This window comes from Oreochromis niloticus, linkage group LG5 (assembly GCF_001858045.2).
Source record: "Oreochromis niloticus isolate F11D_XX linkage group LG5, O_niloticus_UMD_NMBU, whole genome shotgun sequence".
Lineage (NCBI taxonomy): Eukaryota > Metazoa > Chordata > Actinopteri > Cichliformes > Cichlidae > Oreochromis > Oreochromis niloticus.
This window is the reverse complement of record NC_031970.2, coordinates 15,667,311-15,695,274: the sequence shown is the minus strand read 5'-3', so window position 1 is coordinate 15,695,274 and position 27,964 is coordinate 15,667,311. Positions and strand designations below refer to the sequence as shown.

Sequence of the window (27,964 nt, the reverse complement as noted above, 5' to 3'; positions counted from 1 at the left end):
ACATGAGCCAGTTCTCCACTTGATGCTGGTTGTGGTTGGGATAGGCGGCAAGGACAAGAAATGCAGTTGCCAGCTGCAGTTTAAGGTGATGAAGATGGAGCCCTTCCGAATGCATATTATACCTGGGAACCACAGGCATTTAAAGTCTGTGTGTGTAAAAAGTCATTGGTGGAAACTAAAACTAGCTTTGCAAAATATTAAAATTCAATGAAGTCACTGCTGTTCCTGGTGTGTGGATGCCAGCATTGTTACAGAGTACTGGAACTGAAGTGTTTTCTAGATGTTGTTAGTTGTAGTTCCAGATTAACTCACATGGGAATGTTTGCTCTATAAGTTGTAACACACGTGCAGCAAGACTTGTTGATTAAACTCTGGTAATTTTTTAAAAGACTGCTCAGGCTGTTGTTAAATGGATACTGAATGTTTGTGTGCAGTATTTTTATTAGTTTTCCCACTCGAGATGAAATTGGACTATGTTGTCAACAAAACTAAAATGAACTAAAGCTGGAAATCTAAAATGGGACCTGATTGGTTGTTTGTTCAGGTCACTGTTGGGTGTCTTAAAGCTGATGTGGCAGCTGTGTAGAGGGCTTCTTTATAGTTTTTTTTTATTCTTGGCATTTTACATTATCGTTTCAGAAACAACCTGCTCATTATCAAAAGTGTAATCTCTAAGGTTAATCTCCTCATGCTGTCCTCCTGATCTGGAATCCTTTGGGCCTCCAAAGGGCTTAAGAGTTTAAATTTATTGCCTGCACTTCCTGCGGTGAAATGCTGGTTTGGGAGACTGTATTGAGGCCAGGGGTTTAGTATTTTAAAATACTTTCCTGACATTTTTTTATGGTAAAAAAAATGGGATTACCACTCCAATGTTATTTTTTTCACTGACAGTGGAAATACATGGGTAGTGAGACATATTAAAAGGCCAGTGCAACAGAGATGAAGAGCAAGATCAAACCTGTTAGAGGTGGAAGAGAAATGGAAAGTCTGTAAAATACAGATTTTTTTTTTTCTATCACTGAACCAGAGAAATCCACCTATCAGCTATTTTGTCTTATAACCTTTTATGTGAATTGTTCCATCACATCTGTGATAAGACTTGAGATAATCGTGGACGGATCCATCCCACTGATTGGCCCAAATGAGCAGAGGATGGTTTTGAGTTTTTGGTCAAGATAAGATGTCAGTTTTGTTTTTAGTTATGCTGCAGCTGACTTGTTTATCTAGATAACATTTCGTAATGTTCAGTTCAAACTCTTGCGTCACATCTCTCTCTCCTATTTACTCCCACTTTGAGAATGTTATTAACTGGTATTATTAACTGATTTTCCAACTTCCAGTTGTGTTGCTGGCGAATGTCTAATCAATGGATCCAGCTTATGGTGGATGGTTTCAGCTTAAATAAATTTAAATAAATCTACAAACAAATCTACAAAATCACCTTTAAAGGAGAAAAGGTGAACAAAAGATTGAGTTTTCAAAAAAGACTATGCTTTAAATTGAAGAAGCTATGCGAGGACTGTTTTTTTATAGCATAATAAATTTGCACAATATTGACGAGAACATAAAGGAACAACAGAAAAGAAGGAATCTGTCCACATGTGCGATTAAAAATCAAGCTTTTATGCTTCCTTTTTTTCTTTGTTAAAAAAAGTGTCCCACTAATAAATTAATTGTTAAAACTTCGATGTAAAAGCAGTTTTTTGAGCCAGAATTTCCCTCAACCACGTGTCTGTTTTTTTTTTTTGTTGTTTTTTTTTTTTTTAAATTATTATTTTAATTTTTTAAATAGTCTGTGCTTCAGACATCTTTTAGTAAGTAATAGATGACCATGTAGAGCTATGTTTGTGACAGAATGAAGTGTTCTCCCACAGTGGTTTAAAAACATACGAGTATGCTACAGTTGGAAACTACTGGCAGCCTTTTGCTAGACTGCATGCAAAACACTCAGCCTTTTTGTTTTCCTGTTGCTCTGCTCTTCACTTTGTGTGTCCGTGTAGGCAGACTTGACGTTCTTGTGAGCCACAGTTGAAGACCTGTGAAATTAGATCATGTGATGGCGTAGATATTGTTCCATCTTTTTTAAAATGTGTTGCTTTGGAGCCATGCTGGTCTGGTCTGTGCAGGCAGTATTTGATGACTGGAAATGAGTAATTTTCTTGATGCAGTCAGAATCTGCTGTAAACAACTGCTGCAGAGCCTCCTGAACCCCCTGAACCGGCCTCTGATCCTTCCTTTTCTTTGTACAATGGAAATCATTTTTGTCCTGCATGTTTACTGTACTTTTCTTTATTTGCTTATTAAGAGAAGGCATAATTGCTCCATGAGATTGTCATTGAGATATTTATCTAAATAGTGTATTTTTACTGTTCAGTCATGCTCTTTTATATAATTGTTTTTACATTATTTAGCTATTTTTTTTTCTATCAAAATTTAGTTTAATGAGCTATTTGACTTTCAGTTGTGTTGTTTTTGTTATGAGTTATTTGCTTTAGCTGCTGTGACATAATAATTTCCTAACTTTTTTGGATAAATAAAGTAAATTATATAAAATACAATTAAAAGACAAAAAAAAAAAAACAATACCAATGAAAGAAGAAAAGTTTAAAGTGGTTGTTTTTCCTGGCATTGAGTGGATAGAAATCTTTTCTTGTTTTCTTGTTCTTTCTGGTAACTTGATAAATAAAATGCCTTAAAGCTGAAGTAAATGTACCCCAATTATCCAAATTAATGGAATCAGTTAAATAGATGTGTTTTTATTAGTTGGAAAGACACATTGTAACTGGAAACTTAACTGTGACGATGTTAACTCCTTCCCCCATAAAGATGACATTTACTCTTAATGATGAGTTTTGATCCCTCAGTATATATCAATAAAGACATGGTTTGATGACCATTAGAAAAGTTTCTGCATTTTTCCAAGGGTAGCTGCACAGCCAGAGACCACCCTTATTATCTTATGATGCAGTCGTTTTGTTTTGTAAGCAGGCCTGAAATATGACAGAAACTCCTCAATTTAACTTGAGTTTAACTTGCCTTTAGTGTAGGAACTTGAATAGAAAATTGCTAAATCATGCCTGAGAAAACAGGTGTCTGCTCACCTTTAAAGGCTTAATCTGCTAGCATGATGTAGCTGAATGACAACAAACAGCCTATTTGCAAATGATTCAAGGTTTATTTTTGTTTCCATAAACAGACCTGTATAACAGGAATTCCCATATTTATTTTGATATTTAAATTTCTTGCCAAACATGCCCAAAATATCCCCTGATACATAAAATATTCTTCTCTGTAAAACAAGCAGGGGAGCAAGTAAAAACTGTAGTAAAGTTTGGTATGTGAACTCTCATTAAAAGGCTTTTTGGTCATGAATTTGCAAAAGAGAAAACGTACAAAAAATGTAAGTGCCAAAACGGCAAGCAGTGCAGTTTAATGACCTGACGGTATCTTTTCTTTAAAGGACAGTTATCTTGGTTTATTTACGTTTTTTAATTTTTGGTGCCTGGATCAGGGTTTCAAATGGTCAAAATGAAGAAGATGTTGTATCTAAGAAACCTCATTGTCTTCACTGTACACAAGCCATTAATCCAAACTTACAAACTATCACAAAACCCCATATTTCTGTTATGTATGGGTAAAGAGAGAGGCAAAAGGCTAATCATTAGCATGAGCAGTGCTGATATGAAGATGGTATCTGAATACTAGAACTACTGCCAGCTGTTATGCACAGAAATTAAAGTGTGACAGCGCTGTGACTGAATGATTGCAGCAGGAACAAATTGTTGGAACAACACAGTGAAGAAGAATCATCATCCCTTCAGGACAAGAGAGTCATCTGGAAGTGCCAGTGCCCAGCATTCAAGTGTTACAATGCTTATTTGCTGGTATCTAGTCAAAAATATGACTAGGAGATTTTAACAAGATAAGAGGAAACATTGAATACTGTATGTAGGAGGATTGTAGTTCTTCCATTTCTTCTTGCTGGGTGTCATGTGATCAGCAGGCAGTGGAGCTCTGATATGAAAATGCCTAACTCAACACAAAGTACTGGGTGTTTATTGTGATTGATGATGTGGCTCTGTGGAAGCTGTTTTCTCTAATCTCTGTAGAGAACCTGCTCTGCTGGTCCTAAATGTACAAAAATCCTTTTAAATCACTGCCTTAACCTTTTAAAGTGCTTTTAATTATTTTTCTGACCTGCAGTTTTGGCCTTAGGTACAAACTGAGGTAAATGAAAGTGCTCTTTTCAACCCATCTATTTATTCATTGCAGATTTCTGGTCATGTATTGTCATCTCATTATTTTGTGAGGTATTGCCATTCAGAAGAAAGTTGCCTAAAATAGTGAAGATAAAACTGTTGGCTTTTGTTTTTGTTTTAAGACAGCAGTGGTCTGTGGCTAAACCATTCCCTTGTTCATGGTTGTTTTGTGGCTTCTTCAGTGCACCTGTTGTTACTTTGAGTTGCACCAAACTGATAAAATTGATGTACAATAGTTTCTGCATCTTCATTCTTCTGAGCAGAATTTTACATGTAGCTCAGTAACCAAGCAAATTTGAGTTGGAGTTATAAGTATGGACAGCTAAAGTGTGTGCTGCAATCCTTTTTATAAGAGGAAATGTATTGAAAAAAGGCCTAAAATTAAAGCTGTGGTGGCTCCATAGATGTTATGATGGAAGTCCAGCTTGTTCTTGTCTCCTGTAGAAAAACAAACACTTATTGATTTGTAAAATGTGTTTGTGTCATGAGAATTCATGTGACCCGTGAGTTTTTTGTTAAAGGAGCTGCTGCATTCTCCATTTCTGCAGTGAGTAGTGACACATTAACAGTGTTGAGTTATTTTTTTGCCCAGAGTTGAATTTACCTTCCTGAACTGCGACTGTTTCTACGTAATCTCCACACTGTCTCTCAAACAAACCTGCATGACCTTGCTGTGCTGGAAGATTACAGTACTTTGGGTAAACACAGCACAAAATGACAGAGGCCATGTTTCTGCAGGGCAGAAACTGAAGGTGGCCAATTTGTTTTCACACTGTGGTTTTGGCTTAGATTTATTCTTCATTCAGCTCCTCTCAAAACTACTGTGTTTTTTAATTAATGCAAAACAGAGAGCAGTGGAAGCAACTCACAGTGACTGTACTATATTATTATGCATGGTTTGACCTAAGGAAATGGAAGAAATGTGATCCTGTGGAGCAGTGCAGTGTTAAAACAAATGACCAACAAATTTATTGCATTGGTTTGATTTTTAAAATGAATGCATTCATCTTCTGACTGCTATATCCTGCTGTGTCCTACATATCTTTACAATATGAATCCCATAGTTTACTGGGATTTAACTAATCTTTTTTAAATGGAAAGCTATAGAAGATGGTGGCTACTGTCTCTAAAGAGCCAATCAATAGCCAAAACAGGAAACAGATGAGCCAATCATTTGTTGCGCTTATGCATATGCAACAGAAGATGTTCACGACAGTTTCCACTGTATGGTGGGTATGTCTACACGCTATCGTGGCTAATATGGTGATTGGTTAGTACAAGTGAATGGTTTTTATATCCTGGTGACCATTAAAAGTACAGATACATATTTGACTTTGTGTACCTACCTAAGCAGACACAATACCATGATTTCTGCTTGAGGAGGCTGTATCAGGATATTCATGAGCCTGGGTTTTTGGTTCACAGGGATCATGTGTGTTCAAAATTCTTGAGTCATCCCTTATTTCTTTATAGAAGGGCTTAAAAGGAGAAAAGGTTGAAGTATGCCAAATTGCATAAGAACTGGACTGAAAATTAGTGGCAGCAGTCTTATGGCCCTGTTGCAATACCATCTTAAAAGCTTCTGATTGGTAACGGCTTCATTTTTCAGCATGGCAGTGATCCCAAACACTGCCAATGCAGTAAAAGCTTCACCTGAGTAGAAAAATGCACAGCTGAACACCATCAGTCATGGATTGACCTCCCCAGAGAACTGGACCTCAGCATTATTGAAGCATTGTGGGATCATCCTGACAGAACAGAACAAATGGCAGGCATCTGATTTTTCTTTATTTTTGCACTTGATTATTTACTCAATTTACATTTATGTTTGCAAACTTCATAAATTGCTGTGCCCATTTCCCATTTTTCTAGCAAAATGTAAAGAAATGATTGGCTTAAGACTAGTGCACAGTACTATAGATGACATTATTTGAAACGTTGGCCATGTTTGATATGAACATCCACCACTGCAGCTATACATGGCAGGAAATAAGGAAATGGATAGTAGATGCGCTCTAAACTGTCATTATGTTTGCCTGCTTTAATTTCTGTTTATTTCTTAAAGAAAATTAGATTTTTCTGAATTCATTGAAGTTTATCTCATTGAAAGTACACAACTTTTAGCTTAAATTTTTACCTGTAGCTAATGTTACAACTGATAGCAGTATAACCTTAACAAAACTGTATAATCAACTACAACTATTTTCAGGGTCTGACTGAAAATGTTTAATTTCCAGGCCTACTTGAAGACTTTTTGTTTGTTTGGTTGGTTTTTTTGTTTGGTTTTTTCTGCCATCAGACAGTGATCTTTTCTTGCAACCTTGCAAACTATAGTAAAGTAATTGTATCCTGCGCTTACACATCTCACTTGATTTGAGTGAAACGTTTCAATGCACTGTTTGGTGTTTTATTGGTCCATGTATGTGAGTTTGAGATGTTATTAAAGTCAGACTTTATGTAACAGGATATTTTTGAAACTGGCCTCAAGGTGTTGTCTGCAAGCAAACAGTCGCATCAATCTCTGACTTTTCCTGTACTTTAAGGAAATCCTGTCGGGCTTAATCATTGACTGTGTTTGATGTTTATTGCAACAACCACACCACACTGATCCAACATACACAGCAGCCGCTGCAATGTGATTCAGTTCAAGTTCACCAAAAGTAAAAAAAAAAAAGTATGTGTTTGAGTGTTTTTCAGGCTGCAAGTGAAACTGATATTGAGTATGTGAATTAAATTAGTCAACTAACAATATTTCTTTTAAAAAAAAAATATGGAAACCAGTTACCTGCCATTTTGAAGTAACACATGGTGATATTTATTTGACTCTTAGGTTTCAGTTTTATTCCAGTATAGCAGGGTACTTAGAAATTTAGACAGTGTGATTTAATGTCTTTCCAAAAACAAACACACAAACAAAAAATATCCACTCATCTTCCTATAAAAGTATCACTGAGATACTGAGTATTGTTATTAGTGTATGTCACATAAAAACCACCTGAGTGCAGTCTCTGAGGGAGCATTTAGCTGAGCTCATTGAGCTGTGAAACGTGTGAGAACAGGTTAACTATTAATAATGGTAATAAAAAAATACTAATACTCCAATTACTCCTCCTCCTCCTACTGCTACTACCACTACTAATAACTGACTGGCATGTTTTTATACACTTGGTCATAACCAGGTTATCAGAGTCAGACTTTACAGGGAGTGCAGAATTATTAGGCAAGTTGTATTTTTGAGGAATAATTTTATTATTGAACAACAACCATGTTCTCAATGAACCTAAAAAACTCATTAATATCAAAGCTGAATGTTTTTGGAAGTAGTTTTTAGTTTGTTTTTAGTTTTAGCTATTTTAGGGGGATATCTGTGTGTGCAGGTGACTATTACTGTGCATAATTATTAGGCAACTTAACAAAAAACAAATATATACCCATTTCAATTATTTATTTTTACCAGTGAAACCAATATAACATCTCCACATTCACAAATATACATTTCTGACATTCAAAAACAAAAACAAAACAAATCAGCGACCAATATAGCCACCTTTCTTTGCAAGGACACTCAAAAGCCTGCCATCCATGGATTCTGTCAGTGTTTTGATCTGTTCACCATCAACATTGCGTGCAGCCGCAACCACAGCCTCCCAGACACTGTTCAGAGAGGTGTACTGTTTTCCCTCCTTGTAAATCTCACATTTGATGATGGACCACAGGTTCTCAATGGGGTTCAGATCAGGTGAACAAGGAGGCCATGTCATCAGTTTTTCTTCTTTTATACCCTTTCTTGCCAGCCACGCTGTGGAGTACTTGGACGCGTGTGATGGAGCATTGTCCTGCATGAAAATCATGTTTTTCTTGAAGGATGCAGACTTCTTCCTGTACCACTGCTTGAAGAAGGTGTCTTCCAGAAACTGGCAGTAGGACTGGGAGTTGAGCTTGACTCCATCCTCAACCCGAAAAGGCCCCACAAGCTCATCTTTGATGATACCAGCCCAAACCAGTACTCCACCTCCACCTTGCTGGTGTCTGAGTCGGACTGGAGCTCTCTGCCCTTTACCAATCCAGCCACGGGCCCATCCATCTGGCCCATCAAGACTCACTCTCATTTCATCAGTCCATAAAACCTTAGAAAAATCAGTCTTGAGATATTTCTTGGCCCAGTCTTGACGTTTCAGCTTGTGTGTCTTGTTCAGTGGTGGTCGTCTTTCAGTCTTTCTTACCTTGGCCATGTCTCTGAGTATTGCACACCTTGTGCTTTTGGGCACTCCAGTGATGTTGCAGCTCTGAAATATGGCCAAACTGGTGGCAAGTGGCATCTTGGCAGCTGCACGCTTGACTTTTCTCAGTTCATGGGCAGTTATTTTGCGCCTTGGTTTTTCCACACGCTTCTTGCGACCCTGTTGACTATTTTGAATGAAACGCTTGATTGTTCGATGATCACGCTTCAGAAGCTTTGCAATTTTAAGACTGCTGCATCCCTCTGCAAGATATCTCACTATTTTTGACTTTTCTGAGCCTGTCAAGTCCTTCTTTTGACCCATTTTGCCAAAGGAAAGGAAGTTGCCTAATAATTATGCACACCTGATATAGGGTGTTGATGTCATTAGGCCACACCCCTTCTCATTACAGAGATGCACATCACCTAATATGCTTAATTGGTAGTAGGCTTTCGAGCCTATACAGCTTGGAGTAAGACAACATGCATGAAGAGGATGATGTGGACAAAATACTCATTTGCCTAATAATTCTGCACTCCCTGTATTTATCCCCAAGGGGCAATTAAGATAGATGCATTTTTTTTTTTTTTATTATCTTTTCTTGTTAGTTCTCCCCTTTTATGGACTTTCCTGTCAACAAAAGTTTGGTTGCAGGCTGCAAACATGATTATTTATGTTGCAAAGTTAGACATTTTAACATGTGAGTCTGTGCCGACTAACTCACTTTAAAAACCTGCCTTAAGTGGCCATTAGAGGGACTGCAGTTATTTGCTTCATGAATTGACTTCATTTTTCAGACCTGGAGGTTTTTGCTTGATTAAATTACATACATAAAATATGTAATATATAAATACTCACTTTTTATTTTTTCCCAGTTGCATAAATAACCTATGAACATAACCAAAGTTTTAGTCTGAAAAGTCTTGGGGGTTTTTTCCCTTTGTCTTTTCCTCTGCTCTTCCCATCTAAAAATTGTTGCAAGGCTCAGTTGCTGAGTGGATATTTTTTTACATCAAGTGATTTATACCCTCTGAAATGTCAGAAAGGTGTGAGAAATGGACTCCTTGTTGCCAGTGACTTGGTCGTAATAGAATGAGTGTTTTATTAAAATGAGCTGAAAAACCGATGTCACAAGACTTTTCCAGGAACATTTTTTTATTTCGGTCTCCGTGGTTACTCCATGTGTCTTTGCTCTTTGGTGTTTCTATGGTGACAAACTTTTTTTCTCTCCTCTCTTCCTCTTTCAGTGTCATCCAGCCTCCGTTACCACTACCTATAGACAAGGTAAGAACAGAAGTATGTATGCGTGTGCGTGTTTTTGTTTGTGTTGTCCTGTCCCATGTCAAAGTGTCTCTCACTCACTCACATGTAGGGCTACACCTCAGAGAAGCATCTAAGAGTGTGTGTTTGTATTTCTAACACACATAAGTTGTCTTTAAACACACAGAGTGGAGTAGTCAGCTGACAGAGGAATGCAGAGATCCCTGCCAGTTGGTGCTGCAGCATTACAGAAATCCTTCATGTGCATCAAGGAGGAGGATTTTTTTCTGCCACTGTACAGGCTGTGGTTTCACATACATTTAGATGTTTGTCCACTCAAGTTTAAAAGGAAATTTGTCATTTTCTCAGAGCTAGGATGTGACCTCTCTAAACTGAAGTCCCACTGCTTTTGGAGATTAACTATTTGGATGGATTCATGATGTTCATAAGAGCTTAAAGTGCTTATATAGAAAAACCTTAGATTGCTTCCTTTTACTAAACTAATTACTAATGTGTGCAGTGATGTATAATTCAGAGTATTAGATTGGACTTGAAAGTTGAAAGTAAACTGTATGTGCTGTCACTGCACACATGCCTTGACTCGGTTTGTGTTTGGCAGATGGGTTAAAAAATGTTTTAATGTTTGAATTGTGTGTAACACAGCGGGACATTATCTTTTATACAGTTGCACATAAATATTTTTTTGAACATGTGGTTTAAATTTGGGCCAGTTTTGGTGGGATTCTCAATCCTGCAAATCTAACACTTAAAATTTGGTGCAATGGCGTACAAACTTTTCCCAGTCTACAGTAATATTGGTCATTGCTGTCATGCTTCTTGGATTCTGCCTCTCCATGTGGGGTGAATTTCCAAGCTAAATTAAAAAATGCTAAAATTTGCAACACTGAAAGCTGCTGTTTCAGGAAGTCTCACAAACCTACACAGACAGGCTTCAAAGAGCATGAATGAAGGGTATACCAAAAACAAAAAACAAAAACAAAATACCCCGTACAATTTAAAGTACACTTTTTTTTGTTTTTCTACAAGTCAGGTGCTAAATTCAGTCATATAGACTTCTTTTGAAGTTCCAGAAGGAATTGGGGTTGATTTCTTAACCTCAATGTTGTAACACTGGGAAAATTCCTTAGTACTGTAATCGGGAAATTTGTTGTTAGAGTTTAGCTGATAAATTGACTAGCACCAACTTATTGTATGTACACTACAAGATTATTTCTGCATATAAAAATATTGGAATTTATCAAGAGACTTTGAGCTCCCCACAAAGTAAAATCTTTAGATGTATGAAAATATTGATTTTAATCAGTGTTTTTTTTAAATAGTGGGATTTCCTTAGAATAAAGTTTTGTCTTTTTAATTTTTTTTTAATTTTTTTTAATTTTTTTTGCAAATAGTCATAAAATAATAGGAAAGCACACAGATTTAAGCTCAGTAAGGCAACACGGACTGTTTTGAGCATGTAAAAACCTGTACTGGTATCAAGAAATTCCAGCAATAAGGTATCAACCTTTTGAAAAAGAAATAAAAAAAGAAATCAGTAGAAATTACGAGCTTTAGTTGCTGTGGTTTGTTTTACAGTTACTTTGCAATTAGTTGAATTAGTCCGCATGCACCAGCTGGCTCCCAGTGCTGTTCACACAAGGGATCATTTATCATGTAATTTGAATGAACGAGTAAATCTTTGTCATATCATAACGAACACCTTTCTATAGTTTCTTGTACAACACCACATGTGATCATATAGACACGTGGTACTTTAACAATGTTTTGGGTTTTTTTGGTTTTTTTGTTTTTTTAAAACGCATTATATACATGTAATGTAATGTAACCCTATGTGCCATACAGTGCAGTACCAGACTTATTGTTTACCCATAGTGTGTTGTACCAGGCTTCCTCTGTTGCCTCGCCCTGCTCTGATTCTTCCTCAGAACAGCAAAGACTCAGTATAACCTGTCTGAGGAATGTAGGCTGGTGTGTGAGCACGCCTGGGAGGAGCTATGATTACATTTGAGCCATTCTTAAACATAGTTAAGTGTTCTAAAGCAGGATCCTCACATCTCCCAGGTCTCAACACACATAGTCGTGTGTGTGTGTGTGTGTGTGTGTGTGTGTGTGTGTGTGTGTGTGTGTGTGTGTGTATAAATCCTTATGTAGGTTACAGACCCAAGTGTAAAAGGTGTTTTCCTCATTATGTTCTCATACTGGTAACAAACATAAAACATCGATAGCAAAGGGCATGCTGATTTGATTTGTACACATATATACAAGGATAAGAGAAAACCAGCTCACAGATCTATTATAAAAACCAACCAGCAGGAATAGCTTTGGACATACAAAGGTGACCATGTGGCTTTGATATTTCATGGTTAATCTGTTGTCTGACAACAGGAACATATTTATTATTTGCCTGTATTAAAATACTGTGTAAGTGTAAAGTCTGCGAGAAGCAAGCAGATGAAAATGGCTAAAAGAAATCCAGCTGAGCGTAACACTAATGGACACTATCAGTACTGCTTGTTATCAGTCACTCCTTAAAGTTTAATTTTCCACAGAGCTTTTTCCTGTGTACATGAAATCTTTCTTCAGATGATTGGAGAACCTGAACATGTCAGTGTGGTTATTTGTAGGCTGTATTGAGTGTTTTCATCGCTTTGCTTGCTATCACACAGACCGATTTGAAATTTGACTAGATTTGTATGAATTCTTTCGTTAAATTCAACAGCCTCCAACAACAACAACAAAAAAAAAAAACAGTACTAGCTTTAACACTTTTTTTGTGCTAAATATGTTTTGCTACTGGCAGTCAATAGCAGATACTTAGCATCCATTCTATGATACACAACTTAGCATTGACCCAGGCTTAAAGTGTGGAAAAGCATGGAGCTGTGAAGGTACTGCATGTAGGCCACCAGAAGTAATTTACAATAAATATGTTTTTTCCCCTATCAATTATACAACTTTAAAGAAAAAAACAGAACTAAGAAGAATACACTACATTATTCATTTTCTGACCCGTTTTTGATCCTGAAGTTATTTGTCATTATCAGAGTGAAAGAGGTAAAAATTAAGTTGTGGCTACAACAGTAACAGTTGTTGGGGAACTACTTCTATGCAGCACTTACAAGTCTAAACGCAGCTTGTCACAGCACAGCTTTAATAAAGCAGATAAATGATGCATAGATAAACATTGCTGAGAGTCGTTCAGAAAATTCTGAAGCTCAAAGTAAATCAATGAAAGCAGAGAGTTATATATTTCATGTCGTGTTTTAATGATCAGAGTTGTGGTAAGGCTGAAATGTGGACCTGCACTGTTCCTGTGCTCTGTCTTCGTGTATGTTTGTTGTTGTATATTATGGTCAGCTTACTCTTTAACCTTTGGTTTTTCAGCTGTTTGTTGTCCTTGCATTCAAACAAAAGGCTGAATGAGTCTCAGACAACTGTCAGCATGTTTCCATGGTTTGTGTTTGTGTTTGTTTTTTAGGTTGCAGCCAACACTCCCAGTATGTATTCTCAGGAACTGTTCCAGCTCTCCCAGTATCTACAGGTAATACACTGACACCTACTGGACATATTTGAGAACTGAAATGTGACTGTGCTTCTCCTTATTTTCTTATTTATATAAATATATACAAACACAGTTAAACTGGTGCTTTCTCACATACAAATAATCATGGTGAGCCATAAGTTCAGGCTTCAGACTGCTCTAAACAGCTGGTTTGTGGCTGTTTTTGCAACATCTGTATGATGCCATGCAGAGGGATATCCTTCATATAGCTATCAGGCTTGAAGGCTCCACCCACCTGCCGCTCAACCCTTGTGTTTACAAACGGCATCCAATCAGAAGAATGCAGGCTTACTCTGTTACAACCCAAGGGACTAAAGTTATGAAGCTAGGAAATGAACAGAATAGGTCTGCTTTAACAAGACAACATTGGGTTCTGTGAAGACTTGACAGGAGTATTTCTCTGATGTGAAATTGATGTGAAGTTTTATCTGATCGGAAAAATGGATTACATAATGAAAAGCATACATCAGAGGTCCTTACTAAAAAGCAACTTTCTATAATGCACAAAGAACTAAAATGAGGAATAAATGTTTAAATTATTTCTAAAGGAAGAGTGAAAAAAATCTGATTACTGATTTTGTTTTGTTTTTCTTTTCATTTTAAGTGATTTTAGCTAAAAACGGAATCATTTATAATATTATCATAAATGTTGATGCACTGTACCAGAGTTAGCTTAGAAATAATTTGCATCCTCTGTCCCTCAGAAGGTTCCAAGCAAAGGTTACAATAAACCGCAAAGAAAAAGCAGCTAACTGAAGTTAACTGGTACACTAATATTAGTGGATAAAAATCAGACATTGTCATAAATAACTGTGTAAGCTGTTGTTTGTCCTGAGTTATTTTTCATCGATGACCTCCCTCTCACTCTCCAGGAGGCCTTACACAGAGAGCAGATGTTGGAGCAGAAGTTAGCCACTCTGCAGCGTCTGTTAGCCACCACTCAGGAGGCCTCAGAGAGCAGCTGGCAGGTAGGAAATACCACGTTTCATTCTTCATTCTTCACAAGTTGAGGAACAAATGCAACAAGTGCAGCTGTGATCATGCTTTCTGGCAGTTCAGCATTCAGTCTTTTTAGTAACATAAAAGTATAGTGTTTCCCACAAATCATAAATATGAGCACAACAAAATGAGGCACAGCACTTTCATTGGTTATTTAGTAATAGAGCCTAAAAAGAGTTGTGAACTTGGATTCACCCCGAGTTTGCAACATCATATCTAACTGCTCATATTTAATCAGGGTCATTTAGTACACTACGCTGCGATTAGTTAAACTAATTTGTGTTTTTTCCCCATAATTTTCATCTATAGATGGTATCTAATGTGATAAGGACTGCTGTAAACTAAGTGTGTGTCTCCTACAGGCTTTGATTGATGAGGACCGTCTGCTCTCCAGGCTGGAGGTGATGGGCAGTCAGATACAAGCTTACTCTAAGGTATACATACACTTAAAAAATGGCTGCATACTTCTACAATGAATCAAAACAAAGTTAAAATGATCATCGCCTTTTAAAATTCTCTTTCAGTCCCAGACGGAGGAAGGGATCCGTAAGGAACTCTTGGCTCTTCAGGAGGATAAACACAACTACGAGACAACGGCAAAGGAGTCTCTGAGGAGAGTTCTGCAGGAGAAGATTGAGGTGGTCAGGAAGCTGTCAGAGGTGGAGGTACGATACACGTGTGTGTATATGGTATGCACAGAATGAAAACTAATTAAAATTTCTAAGGTTAACATTTGGTGCCATCTCTGCTGTTGTGCAGCGCACGCTCAGTAACACCGAGGACGAGTGCACCCACCTGAAGGAGATGTCAGAAAGGAGTCAGGAGGAGCTGAGGGAGCTCGCCAACAAGTACAACGCGGCCGTTAATGAGATCAAGGAGCTCACTGACAAAATTAAGGTAACCGTCAAGGGAAAATTATTTATTTTCCTGCAGCATTAATTTGTTTTAAAACAAGTTTTATTTAAATGTGTTTTTGGAGATATATTTAGAATAAAATTATCTATAAATTCAGTAGAGGGAATCTGTGCTCATTTTAAGCTCATTTTGTGTTTTATCCTTCGACTCTGGTAGAGCAGCTTTGCATTATTTATAGTCCAGAATAATCCATATTTATCAAAAATGGGAGCTGTGTTTTATGTAGCATATAATCTTTTTTTTCTGTTTGCTTTCTCCCCATTTCCCTCTTTATTCCACTTTTTTACCCTCGTCTTTGTCTTCTTCTGTTCCTTCCTTTGGCCTAACCTCTCTTACGTCCTTTTCTCCTCCTCCAGGCTGCAGAGGGCAGACAAGAGGAGCTCACTCAGCGGGGCGCGACAGAGAAGAGGGAGTTGGAACTACGGATTGAGGAAATGGAGGAGAAGGAGCAGGTTCTCCAGGCTCGCATCGAGGCTCTGCAGGCAGACAATGACTTCACCAACGAGAGGCTCGCTGCCCTGCAGGGTACAAACGCACGCACACACACACACTTCAATTCATGTGGCATTACACAGACTTGGACGCTTAATCCAATCATATGGTTGCGTAAATCAAAGCTTGATCCCAAAATGTAATAAAAGCAACTGGACACCAACTTCTCATTCAGGAGGAGCTCAGAGTTGATCTGCTACTTGCAATTAGACATCTGAGTTTATTTAGGCATCCGATTAGGATGTTGGATCTGTTTTGCAATAATTCATGGAGAAAATGACAAAAAGTGTATTTTGACTAAATTGTGAGGAGGTCATATTACCGTAGTATGAGACAGGGGGCTGGTCAAAACTATTTATAACAAATGAAAGGTCTCCTTTTTACCTGTGCTTTGATAACATGCTCATCCTCTAGTCATAATCCTTTTGGCAGCTTAAAAAATGTCAACCCACTCGTGTACTTTGTGGTCCAGTAACTTAGAATATTTATAAAAATCATAGCCAATTTCAGTTTTGTACTGAATGACCTGGTTAAACTCATGATAGGTTGGATACATTAAATGATGGTTTTTCAGTCACCTGGTGATCAGTCTGCATCATCTGCATCTTTACAACTATACAGAGAGCCACACACACACAGTCCTATTTAACCCGCTGGCATAGTGATCCCTTTACGCCAGTCACTTTAACAACATAGCGCCTCTTGCGCAGGTCAGATCATGTCTTTGACCTGTGCTCGGACTTCCTGTCAGTCAACACTTCTCTCTGCTTTTGTTGTTGTTGTTGTTGTTGTTTACAGTGCGGTTAGAACAGCTACAAGAGAAAAGCATTAAAGAGAACAACAGTCTGGGTGAGTCCACATGTCCTGGGTTTGCGTCATCTCCACCACCGTCTGTTTGTGTATCTCTATCACTTCCTCAGCCTCCACTAATGATGCATGACAGCTTCCTGCATGATTTCCATGTAATTTCCTGTTGCTTGCTGCTCTTATCACTGAACTTCTATCTGTCTGTCACGGGAATCTGGGTGTCTTCTGTTTTCGTCTTGTTTATGGTGGCATGCCATCCAGCCTTCGGGTTTCCATTTCCTCTGGTAGTTTATATCTTGGTGCAGGAACTGAAGCGTTCAAATAAGTCCTGAGAGTATTCAGAAAGTGTCAGCTTTTTCCACGTTTATAATCAGAAACAAAAACACTGAGATAAAATGACCTAAATTTAAGTTTTCAAATATTAGGAAGGTTAATAATAATTACTTTTAGATGATGTGACTTATAGAAATATGTTGTTACATAGCAATATTACTGGGGAGTTAACAGGAAGTGAAAATATTTTTATCAGGAATATATCCAGTGTTGAAAATCAGTGGAGAATATATTGGGCATGGTTGTTAGGCTCATTTGCAGCCCTCTCCCTTTATACGGACCTATTATATGAAAAGTGGCTGCACATGAGCGCACCCTGCAGCATTATTGACTAACTCATAAGTCACCAAAAATGGGAGCTGTAGGACCAGCATCATTTATGCTTATTACAGTATGAAATATAGCAAATATTTCCAACTTTTTAAAGGTCGTCCTTATTATTCCAGTTATGACTTATTTGAAAAAGTAAACAAATATTAAAGCTTTACACTGCATGTTAAATCAAATTAGGGGATTAAGGCACTGCACACTAGCTGCATCCATCATACAGTATGTGGGTTCTTCTGCAAAAAACGTCGTGGTCATTTCCCAGAGATTTTAACGGTTCGCTCACCAATAAAGCAGCTCAGTTTTAAGGTGTAACTACATATATCTCTGCAATGATTCCAGCTGATGTAAGATGTTGCACTAGGCAACGGGAATAGAGGCGAGGTCCGAATTGAATGAGCAACTTGAGCAAAAAATTTTCTTTGTCTGTTTCGCAACTGTTCAGCTGTGATTCTTCTGATGCCATTAAGAAATGGAGGGGAAGCTTGATGACGGCCTTAGATGGCAGCTTGAGCTGTTTGGTTTAACTTTGCTGTTAGATAGCGAGAGGAAGAAAAATGTCGTTTGGAGAAAAGTGAGCAAGATAGGATTTTTTTTTTTTTTTTTTTTTGGTACATTCTGAAACTGGGAGTTGAAATGCTGCAAGTGTCTCTCTGACGAACAGGTAAAAAAAAATATGATGTGAAACTAAGGCGAGTAAATATTTTACCTAAAACAACCCAAGGTTTGCTGATGCTGTGGCTCTGGTGATCTGAACTTTAATTTATGTTAAATTAATTGTTTTTACCCCTCAGCCGTAAAAGGCTGATGAGGTATTGTTGTCACACCGCCTAAAGCATTTTTTATAATGATTGTTCAGGGGTACATCTTTTCCTTAGGAATTAAAAAAGTATTTGGATTCTGATTCTGAAGTCTTTTGAAACCAAAGTGTTTCATGTGACCTTCAGTTTCAGCTCTGTGTGAAGCCCGTAGGATTTGTACAAGGCTTCATGTCCTTTAAATAGCTCGATGGTCGGTATATCCACTGGTGATAGTGATGGAATTTTTTTTTCTGGGGCTTTTTGGATAATCTGGGCTGTTTCTCTGGTTTCCAAACTGTCCACTGCTTTGTTTTTCTTCCTGTGGGGGGAAAAAAGTAGCCTTGGTCACTGATTGACTTCTGGTCATTGAATGCCTGACACTCTGAACATGAATGCTGCGGGTGACTGGCTCACTGCACACCTCGCCACAGTAATCACCTTATGACGGAACCCGCCATCATTTAGACTCTGTGCTCAACATTTCTGGTGACGTTTCGACAAAATCGTCTATATCTGATCTGGTCACATGACAGATGTCGTCACTGTCCCCCACGGACCAGTAGAGGAGCTTGTCGAGGACAGAGATTCCACACAGCAGATACGCGAGAGCCAGGAGGAAGACGAGGATGAGGAGGATACAGACACCGATGATGGTGCAGTTGGGGAAGATGAAGATGCTGATGGTAGTTTAATTATCATAATAATAAACTATTTAATTTATATTTAGGCTTGTTTTTTTTTAAAAGGTTTTCCTTCACAGAATTAACAAAACAATGCTATTTTAATGCAAGTAATCAGAACAACATTTAGGGAATAATTTGCTCTTGATATTAATGGGGGGGGTTTTTTGGGGGGGGGGGTATATAATTACAGAAATACAAAAATCAGTCCTTCAAGTGACCCATTTAAAAAATAAAAAAAAATTGCTTTTAAGTGCATTTTGTGTTCTCCATTTTTTAGAAGTTTTCTTTTTTTAGCATGGCTCTTTATTTTAGGATACAGATAAACTTTCTAATTTAAAAATGTATTTTATTTTTTTAAACACTTCTTTAAACCCTCTTAGTGAGGAACTAGTATTACCTAGTAATTTATAATGAGTGCAGAGTGACCTTAATCCCGTTCAAATCTGCCATCTCTAATTACTCCAACAAGGAGATCATGTGCTTGGTTTGGTTTCTGTCCTCTGGCAGGACTCAGTATTCAACTTAACACTGCCTCCTGCTTTTTTTCCTTTCATTTCCCTTTCTTTTTTAATGAATGACAGCAGATTTGCACTGGGTTAAGATCACAGACACTATCCAACCAGTTAAAACAGCCAGTTAAACATTCCTGCCACATCATATTACGCATGACTATCCTCCGGTTTTCTTGAAATAACCTATTTCACACCGTGATACTTTACTTAAAGGGAGCATCATATTTTGCACATTTAAATGATAACTTGTTTGATCCGAGCCTTGAATTCAGGTTTTGTGTATTGTTACATTTTGGGGAGTTAAACTGTATCATTTCACATCTTTTTGATTTCACTTTGTTTTGGTAACATCTGTACTTGGATGCAAAAATAAGGTGGAATTATTATTATTATTTCTTTAAAATTCAAGCCGACTTGTGGAAACTGTTAGGCTGGTTAACTCATTATTTCTTGTGCGTGATGTTGAAATGAAAACTTGCTGGGAGGCTTTATGTTTCCTGTCTGCTGTTTGCTTGTCCACATCTTGTCTGATGTGGTATCTGTCCAGAACCTTTGTGTTAACTTTCTGTCTGACGAGACCAATTTTGGCTTTAATTTCAGCTCCATCCTTTTATCGCGCATCTATCTGTCCTCATAGTTCTCTGTAACTCGTTCTTTCATGCATTCTACCTGCTTCTACCTGTTTGTCCGTCATGATTTCTGTCTTTGGTTCTACCCGTCCAGTCTAAAACCGGGTTGGGTGTGGAGAGCCAATTCTCAACTGGATCCTGTTCCAGATTTGTCGATCCTTAAGACCACTGTTTTTTGATTCTGCTTATCTAATCCAGAACATTAAGTCTCATGGTCTGCTCTTCAGTGTGCTTATATTGGCTACACAGGCACAAGCACATGGGATGCAGTATACCCACTTGTCTTGCAGTTCAATATAATATTGCAATAAAACCAGTTTAAAATCAGGACAAATTTAAAAAAAACAAACTTAAAAAAAAAAAAATTGTATTGATCTTTGTTAAATCCATGATTCAATTTACCCTGGCATCGATAAGCAGAATCAATCAAATCTAAAAGAAATACCGGGCTCTGCTCTGATAGTCTTCATAGTAATGTCAGTTCTCTGTGTTTCTATCAGACAACTGTCATGTTAACAACAGCGGAGGAGACTCGACTAGAATCCAACAGTTGATTGAGTGTCCGCGTGAGTACAAGCATCCATTCCTGCTGTACACCGAAACACTTTTTCCTCATAATTTCCTTTACTTTCTTCCCTATGGAGGCCAAACAATGCCAGGAGAAGCCAAATGAAACTGTCAGAGCGCTTAAAAGTCATAAAATGGAAAGCACAACAATTAAGTTATACTTTTGCAATTTTTATTTTGTTTTCCTCAGAATTATAAGATCTGGACATTTACATTTAATAACTAAAAATTTCTTCCACTAAATTCCAATAATACCATAATATCCCCCTTTGTAATAATTTTAAAAAATTCTAAATTTCGAGATGTGATGTAATGAAATCTACATTTTTCTTACTCATTCTTCACATGCCTTAACACATCATCACATCTTTGGATTTTCCTGGTTTAAAGTTGTTTCTGTTCTTGCTCATTCTTCTTTACTTAACTAGTAAACTGTGATTAAATCTTTCGGATGAAGATTGTTTTTCTTTAATTGGATGTTTCTTCAGAGCAGTTTTATTTTGCGTGAAACAGGCTGATAAAGAGTATTCTTAGAAAACTGCAAGTGTTCTTTTCATAAAGACAGGCTAAGCAATATAAACTTTTTAAGGTTGAGTAGTGTTAAGCGTAGTAGTTAAACCTTAAGCAGCCAAACTATTTTATGCAGATATAATTGTTTAATGGCTATGTTTGTTTCCATGGTTTCAAACAGATGTTCTTTGCTGCTGTGGGTCTTTCAGTTTGTTCACTGCAAAATGTCATGTAGTACAAAGTAAAGAATAAAAATAAAGTATGATTTTAAAAAACACAAGAAACAAAACAACATCGATTTCTAGCACAATTTTCTGTTATCCTTGCCACACCAAAGGATGAACTCTTAAAGAAAAGTTATAGATAAGGTTGGGCGATATGTAAAATTTTTCCAGTCCAATAACCGATGATAGGCGATATATTCGTGCAGGTGACTTTTTGATGGGCGGAGCAGTGTAATTATGCACGGACTGATTTGTGCGTTTAGAATTTATACGTGGTTTTTTTGGGAGGGAATATTCTACCTTCTTTTCTTGTTTGTTTCAGTATTAATATAGCTACTTTTTGGATTATTTATTTATTTATTAATTAATTAGAGATGCAGCAAATCGCACAAAAGAATTAACCTTACTTAGGAGATGTTATATTTTTTTTTATGTTTGCTGGAAGAGACATTTTGATTTTTAACTTACTTTTTGTTTAATTTTGTATTTGTTGTTTGGTTGAGTGTGTAAGACAGATAAATACCGGCATGGCCTGTAAACACAGAGTGGGGAAAAAAGAAGCCAGTTTCTTTGGGGTTTTTTGTTTAGATAAAATGGGTTTTTTCTGAATTTTTTTTAAAGAATAGAGTCTATACTACTTTGCAAGAGCGACATCTTGTTTTTCTGTCGGCAGCAGCACATGAAATTTACCTCACTGCAGCTGGCACAGACATGAATGAGCTCTCTGAGTGATTATTTCTAAAATCACAGCACAGCTGTTGTTTTTGACTGTTGTGAATGAAGAGAGCAAATATGTGTTATTGGGAAGATTAAGTTAAAGTGTTAATACCGTTTGTCAGATCATTTGAGCAGGCTTTAGCTGAAAAATTGTGAAACTAGAGGTTCATCATGAGGAACCAGGACCCACCTAAGCCTTAATTTCAGTTTTATTTTTCATGGAGTGAGAATAATTAGATTACATTTGGAGCCTGGTGATGTCTCACTGACCAAATGTTCCTGCATATTGAACTCTTTCTTCCTCTTTAAAAACCCCACACATATATATTGGTTGCTTGGATTTCCTTATGGCATCTGTCATGCTTCTTCTGAAGCAGATTTTCCCTGCATGTTGCTTTTATAACTTTTCACTAAAGTGAAACACAGATTTTTTTTTTCTCCCTTCGATTTCTTTTCCTCGTCTTCCTTCTCTTTTAGTTTCTTCATTTCACATAACTTTGGAAAATTTACCTTTTTACACATTGACCATGTCTTCACTCATACCGGAAACAGATGGTATGAGTGAAGAGTAGCAAGTGTGTGAAAACATTTGAGGAAAACATCATCCACTGTGGAATTTTTATTGCTGGTGTACCTTGTCGGTTGATTACATTTACTATCAGCTGTCAGCCACATTCTGGTGTGGTATATAATGCACAGATGGAGATTAGGACTTTAGATGAAGCTTTAGTTTTGTTTAAGGTCATTTGGAATTAATTGAAGTGAGCTGTGTTGATTTTGTAGTTTAATTTAACATTTATTGTGTGAACAGCTAATAACACCTGGTAAGCGTAGTTTGGCTTTTTCAAAGGTCTCGATTGCATTAAGTATTTATTTTTTATTAACTTTATTTCCACATTTGAATTCAGTTAGTTTTTGCTGTACAAAAATGTCATTGTATTTATCATACTGAATGTAAGGATACATAAGTGAGATGTCACTGCAGTAGTGAGTAATTACTTCAAGCTGTCAGCTGGTTCAGTGTTTTACACGTTTTTTCCAGTCGTCTGATAATTGTGTTAAAATGATTAATCTCTGATTCAGCTGTTCAGTTTGAGAAGTTTGAAATAAAACATTAGTTTTTCTGAATTTCTATACTAACACTTTTACTAACCAACTGCTAATCCAGCTGATAATGGTGGAGGTCCGATTTTATTTTCTGACTTATTTAAACTGATTCCTCCTGGTTTTCTGTTTTTTCTCTCTGCAGCCGTCAAACAGCTAAAGGAGACCGTCAGTTCTTCAATCCACAAACTGGCCAACTTTGATGGTAAGTTAATAACTCTGTTTCTTTTGGATTTCTTTGGGGGGTTTTTGAGTCCTGATATAGATTCATCCATGAACAAAAGCAAGCTAAATGGATTGCTGTTTTTTAAAAGCTGAACTGAAATTTTCACCCTGATGTTTCTGTAGAAGTGATGGACGCCCACTTACAGAACAACCAGACGGCGGGAGATGACATCCTGACCAGCCCTGATCGACTCAAAGGTAGAGAACACACCAGAGTTAGAAATTAGGTTTTATGATATTGTTTTATTTTTTTTAAATGTTCAGTTTTAATGATCCCAAAATTACGTTTGATTTAAGTAGAAGTATAAATCTACCTGAACACTGTGCATGTGTTCCAGCTGCTTAAAGTAATTTATTGGTTTTGAATTTGATGGCATGTGTAAATGTGGACTGTCAAGTGATTACACTGTAGTTTTTAGTTAGTCCTGGCTGATGTGCGTGTTTGTTTTTGTTTGTGCGTCCACAGGGAATCAGATGGATGCCAAAGAGTCAGACATGTCCGACACTCTGAGTCCCAGCAAAGACCGCAGCAGTGATGACACATCAGGTCAGTGAAAACACCCACACATTCCTGCTCATCGGTTTAAGTCTAATTTTGGTGATTCCAAAATTTGTCTTGTGTTTTCTCAGTTTTACTGGAAAGGTTTTTCTTTTCGACCTAATTTCGAATAGCATTGACATCTGTTTAAGGTTTAGCTGTTCTGTCTCACACTGTCTGCTCTTCAATCTTTAATTACCGTAGTTTTCGGGTCATAAGCCGCTACTTTTTTCCCCACACTGTGAACACTGCGGCTTATACTGACATGCGGCTAATGCATATTTTTTTTCATGCGGCCAAAAACATTTTGCCTGGTAACAGTAGACCAATCAAAATGATAAGTCGTATATATACGGTATATATTTTTATCGGTTGTTAAGAGACGTTGTAATGTTGTTTGTGCACTGTTCTGTAAAAAAACCATAAGCAACGTAATTTGTGTGTTACCGATGCGTACGTATACTTAAAGGTAGCTGTGTTACAGGCGCTGTTCGAGGAAAAAAAGCATTTGCAGTATGTATTTTTGTATGTTACCATAACGTTTATGTTACCATGTTTACGTTACCTTACGGATTAAATTAAACATTAAAAATCCTCACGTGTAATATTTCTGTGTAAATATCTCATATTACAAATGAAACGCATACGGCTTAAAATCCGGTGCGGCCTGTACAAGTACAAAATTGATTTTCTTTCTACAATTAGAGCATTTAATCAGGTGCGCTCTGTAGTCCGGGATTTACGGTAATTATGGCATAGCTTCACAAATTGCTGAAAATGTTTAGATTTTTTCCTAAAGATTATAAATTAGTTGCCTGGAACAGAATGGTGTTTTGTGTCTTTTAAAATTAGTTGTTCTCTCTAGCAGTTTATTATGTCAGCATCTGATTAGTCTTGAAACTGCTGGAGTGTAGATCCTGAAGCAGCCATAGGAGTTTTATGCGTTTTTGTGTGTTTCAGATGGAAACATGAACGACCAAGAGCTGAATGAACCTCAGAACAGAGTAGCTCTGCTCAAAGGTAACTGTGGCCGTGCACCTGTGATCATAAACCCCAAAACACCGGGCCACCCAGTTTGATTATTGTATTTAACTGACCATTAGGGAGATGTTCAGCTGTGCTGGTCCCTGAAGGGCCTGGTGTTTTTTCCATTTTAGAGTTTGTGTCTACAGACTATGAAAGGTGGATGAAGCGAAGCGAAGCCTGAAGTGCCTTAAACTCTCACCTTTGGGATAAGAAGTCTAGGTGTATTAAATATGAGTGGGAAAAAGGCATCATTGCCATGACCTGTGACCTCAGTAAACTGTTTCCTGCAGAGTTTGTGGTCTCAGGCGATATTTTAAATAAGCGCATTTTTTAAAGCTGGGATTACATTTACTTATGTGTAATATACACATGTAAATCTGAATAAGTGAAAGGGCCCAGTCTAAACCAGGACATCCATCTTCTCAATAAAAGATCTACTAGCTACTATCTAGTCAGCTGGACACTCCCCACCGCCCCCACCCACTACACTCACAACTGACTGAAAAAATTAGTCCTGTCGGTTATGTTCAGTAAGTTGATATCCACACTGTCACTGTGTGCTCAGTCGTATATTCATATATTTATTTATTGAACAGTGAAGAAGTTAAGTCTGGAAAGTTCCTGTTTTTTTTTGTTTGTTTTTTTTTTAATAAAAATACAGACAATTTGTAGACTCTGACTTTTTCATTGAATGTTCAGGTTGTTTTTTGAGAAGAAGAAGACTGTAACATAATAAATAATGTACTTAACATTTTGTATGTGTGTGTGGTTAGCTGAGCTGCATCGGGCCGGTCTAGAGCCTGGAGACACGGAGCAGGTCATCCACCATCTCCACAGAGAGCTTCTGGAGGCCCAAGAATTAGCCAACACCGGCAAGCAGAAATGTCTAGAGCTACAAGGTAACAGTGTTCTCACATGGCTGTGGATAATATATAGTAATATTTTATAATTAGAAATTTAATTGTAATTAATAGCTCGCAAACTTTGTTTGAATTAAAGTTTACCTCATACATTTTTACTACAGTATTATTGAGTTTGTGAGATGACAGTTCTTGCTCTGCATCTCTCCAATTATACGTTGCATGAAAATATAAAAGAACAGTGGTATAAACATAGTGACTGTGTGACTCTTGGTGTGCAGCTCTGTTGGAGGAGGAGAGGAGGAGTAACTCTCAGCTGACTGAGGAGTCGACCAAACAGATCCAGTTCTTGCAGAGTGAGTGAACACAGAGAAAAAGATGTACTATAGATTTGTATCAATGAGTATTTATCTGCCACATCTCACCTTCTATGTGTTTGTGTGTTTTTAGCTCAGCTTGGGAAGCTTCAGGCTGACATGGAGGCACTGAGGGAGCAGAGGGAGAGCACCATCTGCAGCACCAGAGAGGAACTTTACTCTGCTCAGGAGGAGGTACCTCTTCACCTACTGTTGCTGCCAGTTCTTCGTCATAACTCTTCCTCACTTCTCTTTCATTTTGTCTTGAAACCTCTCTTGGCTAATGTGTAACATGTCAGACTCTTTATGGACTCCAGGGTTTGAGTGGGTCATTAACAACCCTTAAAAAGTTGAAAATACTAATGAGAGCTAAAAAGAAAAAAAAAAACCTAACTAAAAAAAACTGAACTAAAACTAATAAAAGGGAAAATTTTAATTAACTGAATTAAGACAACAAACTGAAACAACATTGTGTGCTTACAGAAGTATATAAAACCAATTAAAGATATTCAGGGAATGTCTTTGGGTTTACTCAGTCTGGTTACATCTTTTACACACAAGTCCTCTAGAGGCTTTAGTGCATCTTACATCTTGCCTGTGGAAATATTTTTAAAAATATTTTCTTTTGAAATCATTATTGTAATAATAAAAAACATTGAAATTAATAAAAATTAAACTGTAACTAGACATTCTTGTTTCTAAAAATGACAAATGGTAAACATTGTGACATTGTTCTCTCATAGTCCTTCTTTTTAAGTTTATCAAAAACATTATATGGATTTTTTTTTTTTTTTTTTTTTTTTTTTAATGATTCAGGAACCCTGAAGTCTCTGTCACTCATTCTTCATTACCCAAAAAGTCTCCCTATTTGTCAGTTTGCAGTAAATTGCAGTCACATGACAAAGTGAGCGACCCACGGATTGTGTTTTTGCTATCAGATTCTCGTCCTGCGACATGCTATGGAGGCAGCCACGGCAGAGCGGGAGCGTGAGATCACTGTCCTGCAGACAGACCTGGTCAGCGTGCGCTCTGAGCTAGAGCACTGGAGGAACACAGCCGCCAAGTACGAGGAGGAGATCACCCGGCTGCAGGAGGCCTTCACGCAGCAGAAACAGCAGCAGACCGCTGCCAGCGAGCTGCAGGGTGAGCACTGCCTGCATGTTCGTCTGAGGCTGTCTGTTCATGTCTTTGAATCACTACTAATCATAACTGTGCGTCCTCTCTGTCTCGCTGCCACAGCGGAGTGCACTGCATTGCACCAGCGGTGTACGTGTTTGCAGCAGGACTGTGATGGGCTGAGAGCTGAGAGGAAAACGCTCACAGAAAAACTGCACCGCCTGGAGGCTGAGCTGAGCAGGTACACACACGTGTTGCTTTAAATTCTTTATTTGAATCCACTGTTTTATTTTTTTTTATTTTACTATACTGCAGTGCTGTCAGAATTAAACAAGATCACATTTAATTATTTGTCAAAAAAAGATCCACACATCTATAAACCATTTGAATATACCGTTACTAAATAAACACCACTTTGAAACTTATAGTCTCTTAACTGGATCTCAAGCTGAGAGTCTCGAAACCTGGAACATATCAAACTTTGTTAGGTGGACCTTAAAGTCTTTTGACAGGCGTGATCGAGTTGATGAATTCTGGCCCAGGACGGCTCTCAGGAGCACTGCCAAGTCAACAGATCAGGTTCAGAGTTTGGATTCAGCATTAAAGGGCAGGCTGAGGGTGAGACTGACAGAAGGAAACATGGTGTCCAGCTGATTCAGGCAGAGAAAGACGAGGAGATGACAGCTGACTGACAGCTTACTGAAACCATCTGCTAGATCTGTTCTCCGCTGAGAGAAAACACTGCTGCATGTTCTCACCACAACCACGTCCTCAGCAGGATTTTATCTGCGCCTCAGCTACAAATTTTTTAGTCTACAATAAACTGTACACATCTTTTGACTTTCTACAAAGCACTTGGACATGGACGATTTTTATCCTGCATATTGACAGCTGAGGTAAAC

General features: G+C 37.6%; 1 protein-coding gene across 8 annotated transcripts in view; it reads left to right on the top strand.

Moving 5' to 3' along the window:
* slmapa (sarcolemma associated protein a) overlaps positions 1-27,964 on the top strand; it is a 77,205-nt gene that overhangs the window by 32,497 nt on the left and 16,744 nt on the right. For 3 of the 8 annotated variants that reach the window (XM_005453595.4, XM_019359178.2, XM_019359184.2), the window contains 19 exons: positions 9,727-9,763; positions 13,239-13,301; positions 14,195-14,290; positions 14,684-14,755; positions 14,846-14,986; positions 15,081-15,218; positions 15,593-15,761; positions 16,527-16,577; positions 18,529-18,678; positions 20,320-20,385; positions 23,087-23,146; positions 23,290-23,364; positions 23,633-23,713; positions 24,665-24,724; positions 25,504-25,629; positions 25,872-25,946; positions 26,041-26,141; positions 26,885-27,089; positions 27,186-27,303. In XM_005453595.4, coding sequence (XP_005453652.1) covers positions 9,727-9,763; positions 13,239-13,301; positions 14,195-14,290; positions 14,684-14,755; positions 14,846-14,986; positions 15,081-15,218; positions 15,593-15,761; positions 16,527-16,577; positions 18,529-18,678; positions 20,320-20,385; positions 23,087-23,146; positions 23,290-23,364; positions 23,633-23,713; positions 24,665-24,724; positions 25,504-25,629; positions 25,872-25,946; positions 26,041-26,141; positions 26,885-27,089; positions 27,186-27,303 — 1,884 coding nt within the window. The remainder of the gene's footprint in view (positions 1-9,726; positions 9,764-13,238; positions 13,302-14,194; positions 14,291-14,683; positions 14,756-14,845; positions 14,987-15,080; positions 15,219-15,592; positions 15,762-16,526; positions 16,578-18,528; positions 18,679-20,319; positions 20,386-23,086; positions 23,147-23,289; positions 23,365-23,632; positions 23,714-24,664; positions 24,725-25,503; positions 25,630-25,871; positions 25,947-26,040; positions 26,142-26,884; positions 27,090-27,185; positions 27,304-27,964) is intronic. The other 5 variants (XM_019359181.2, XM_019359182.1, XM_019359179.2 and 2 more) reach the window with 4 other exon arrangements.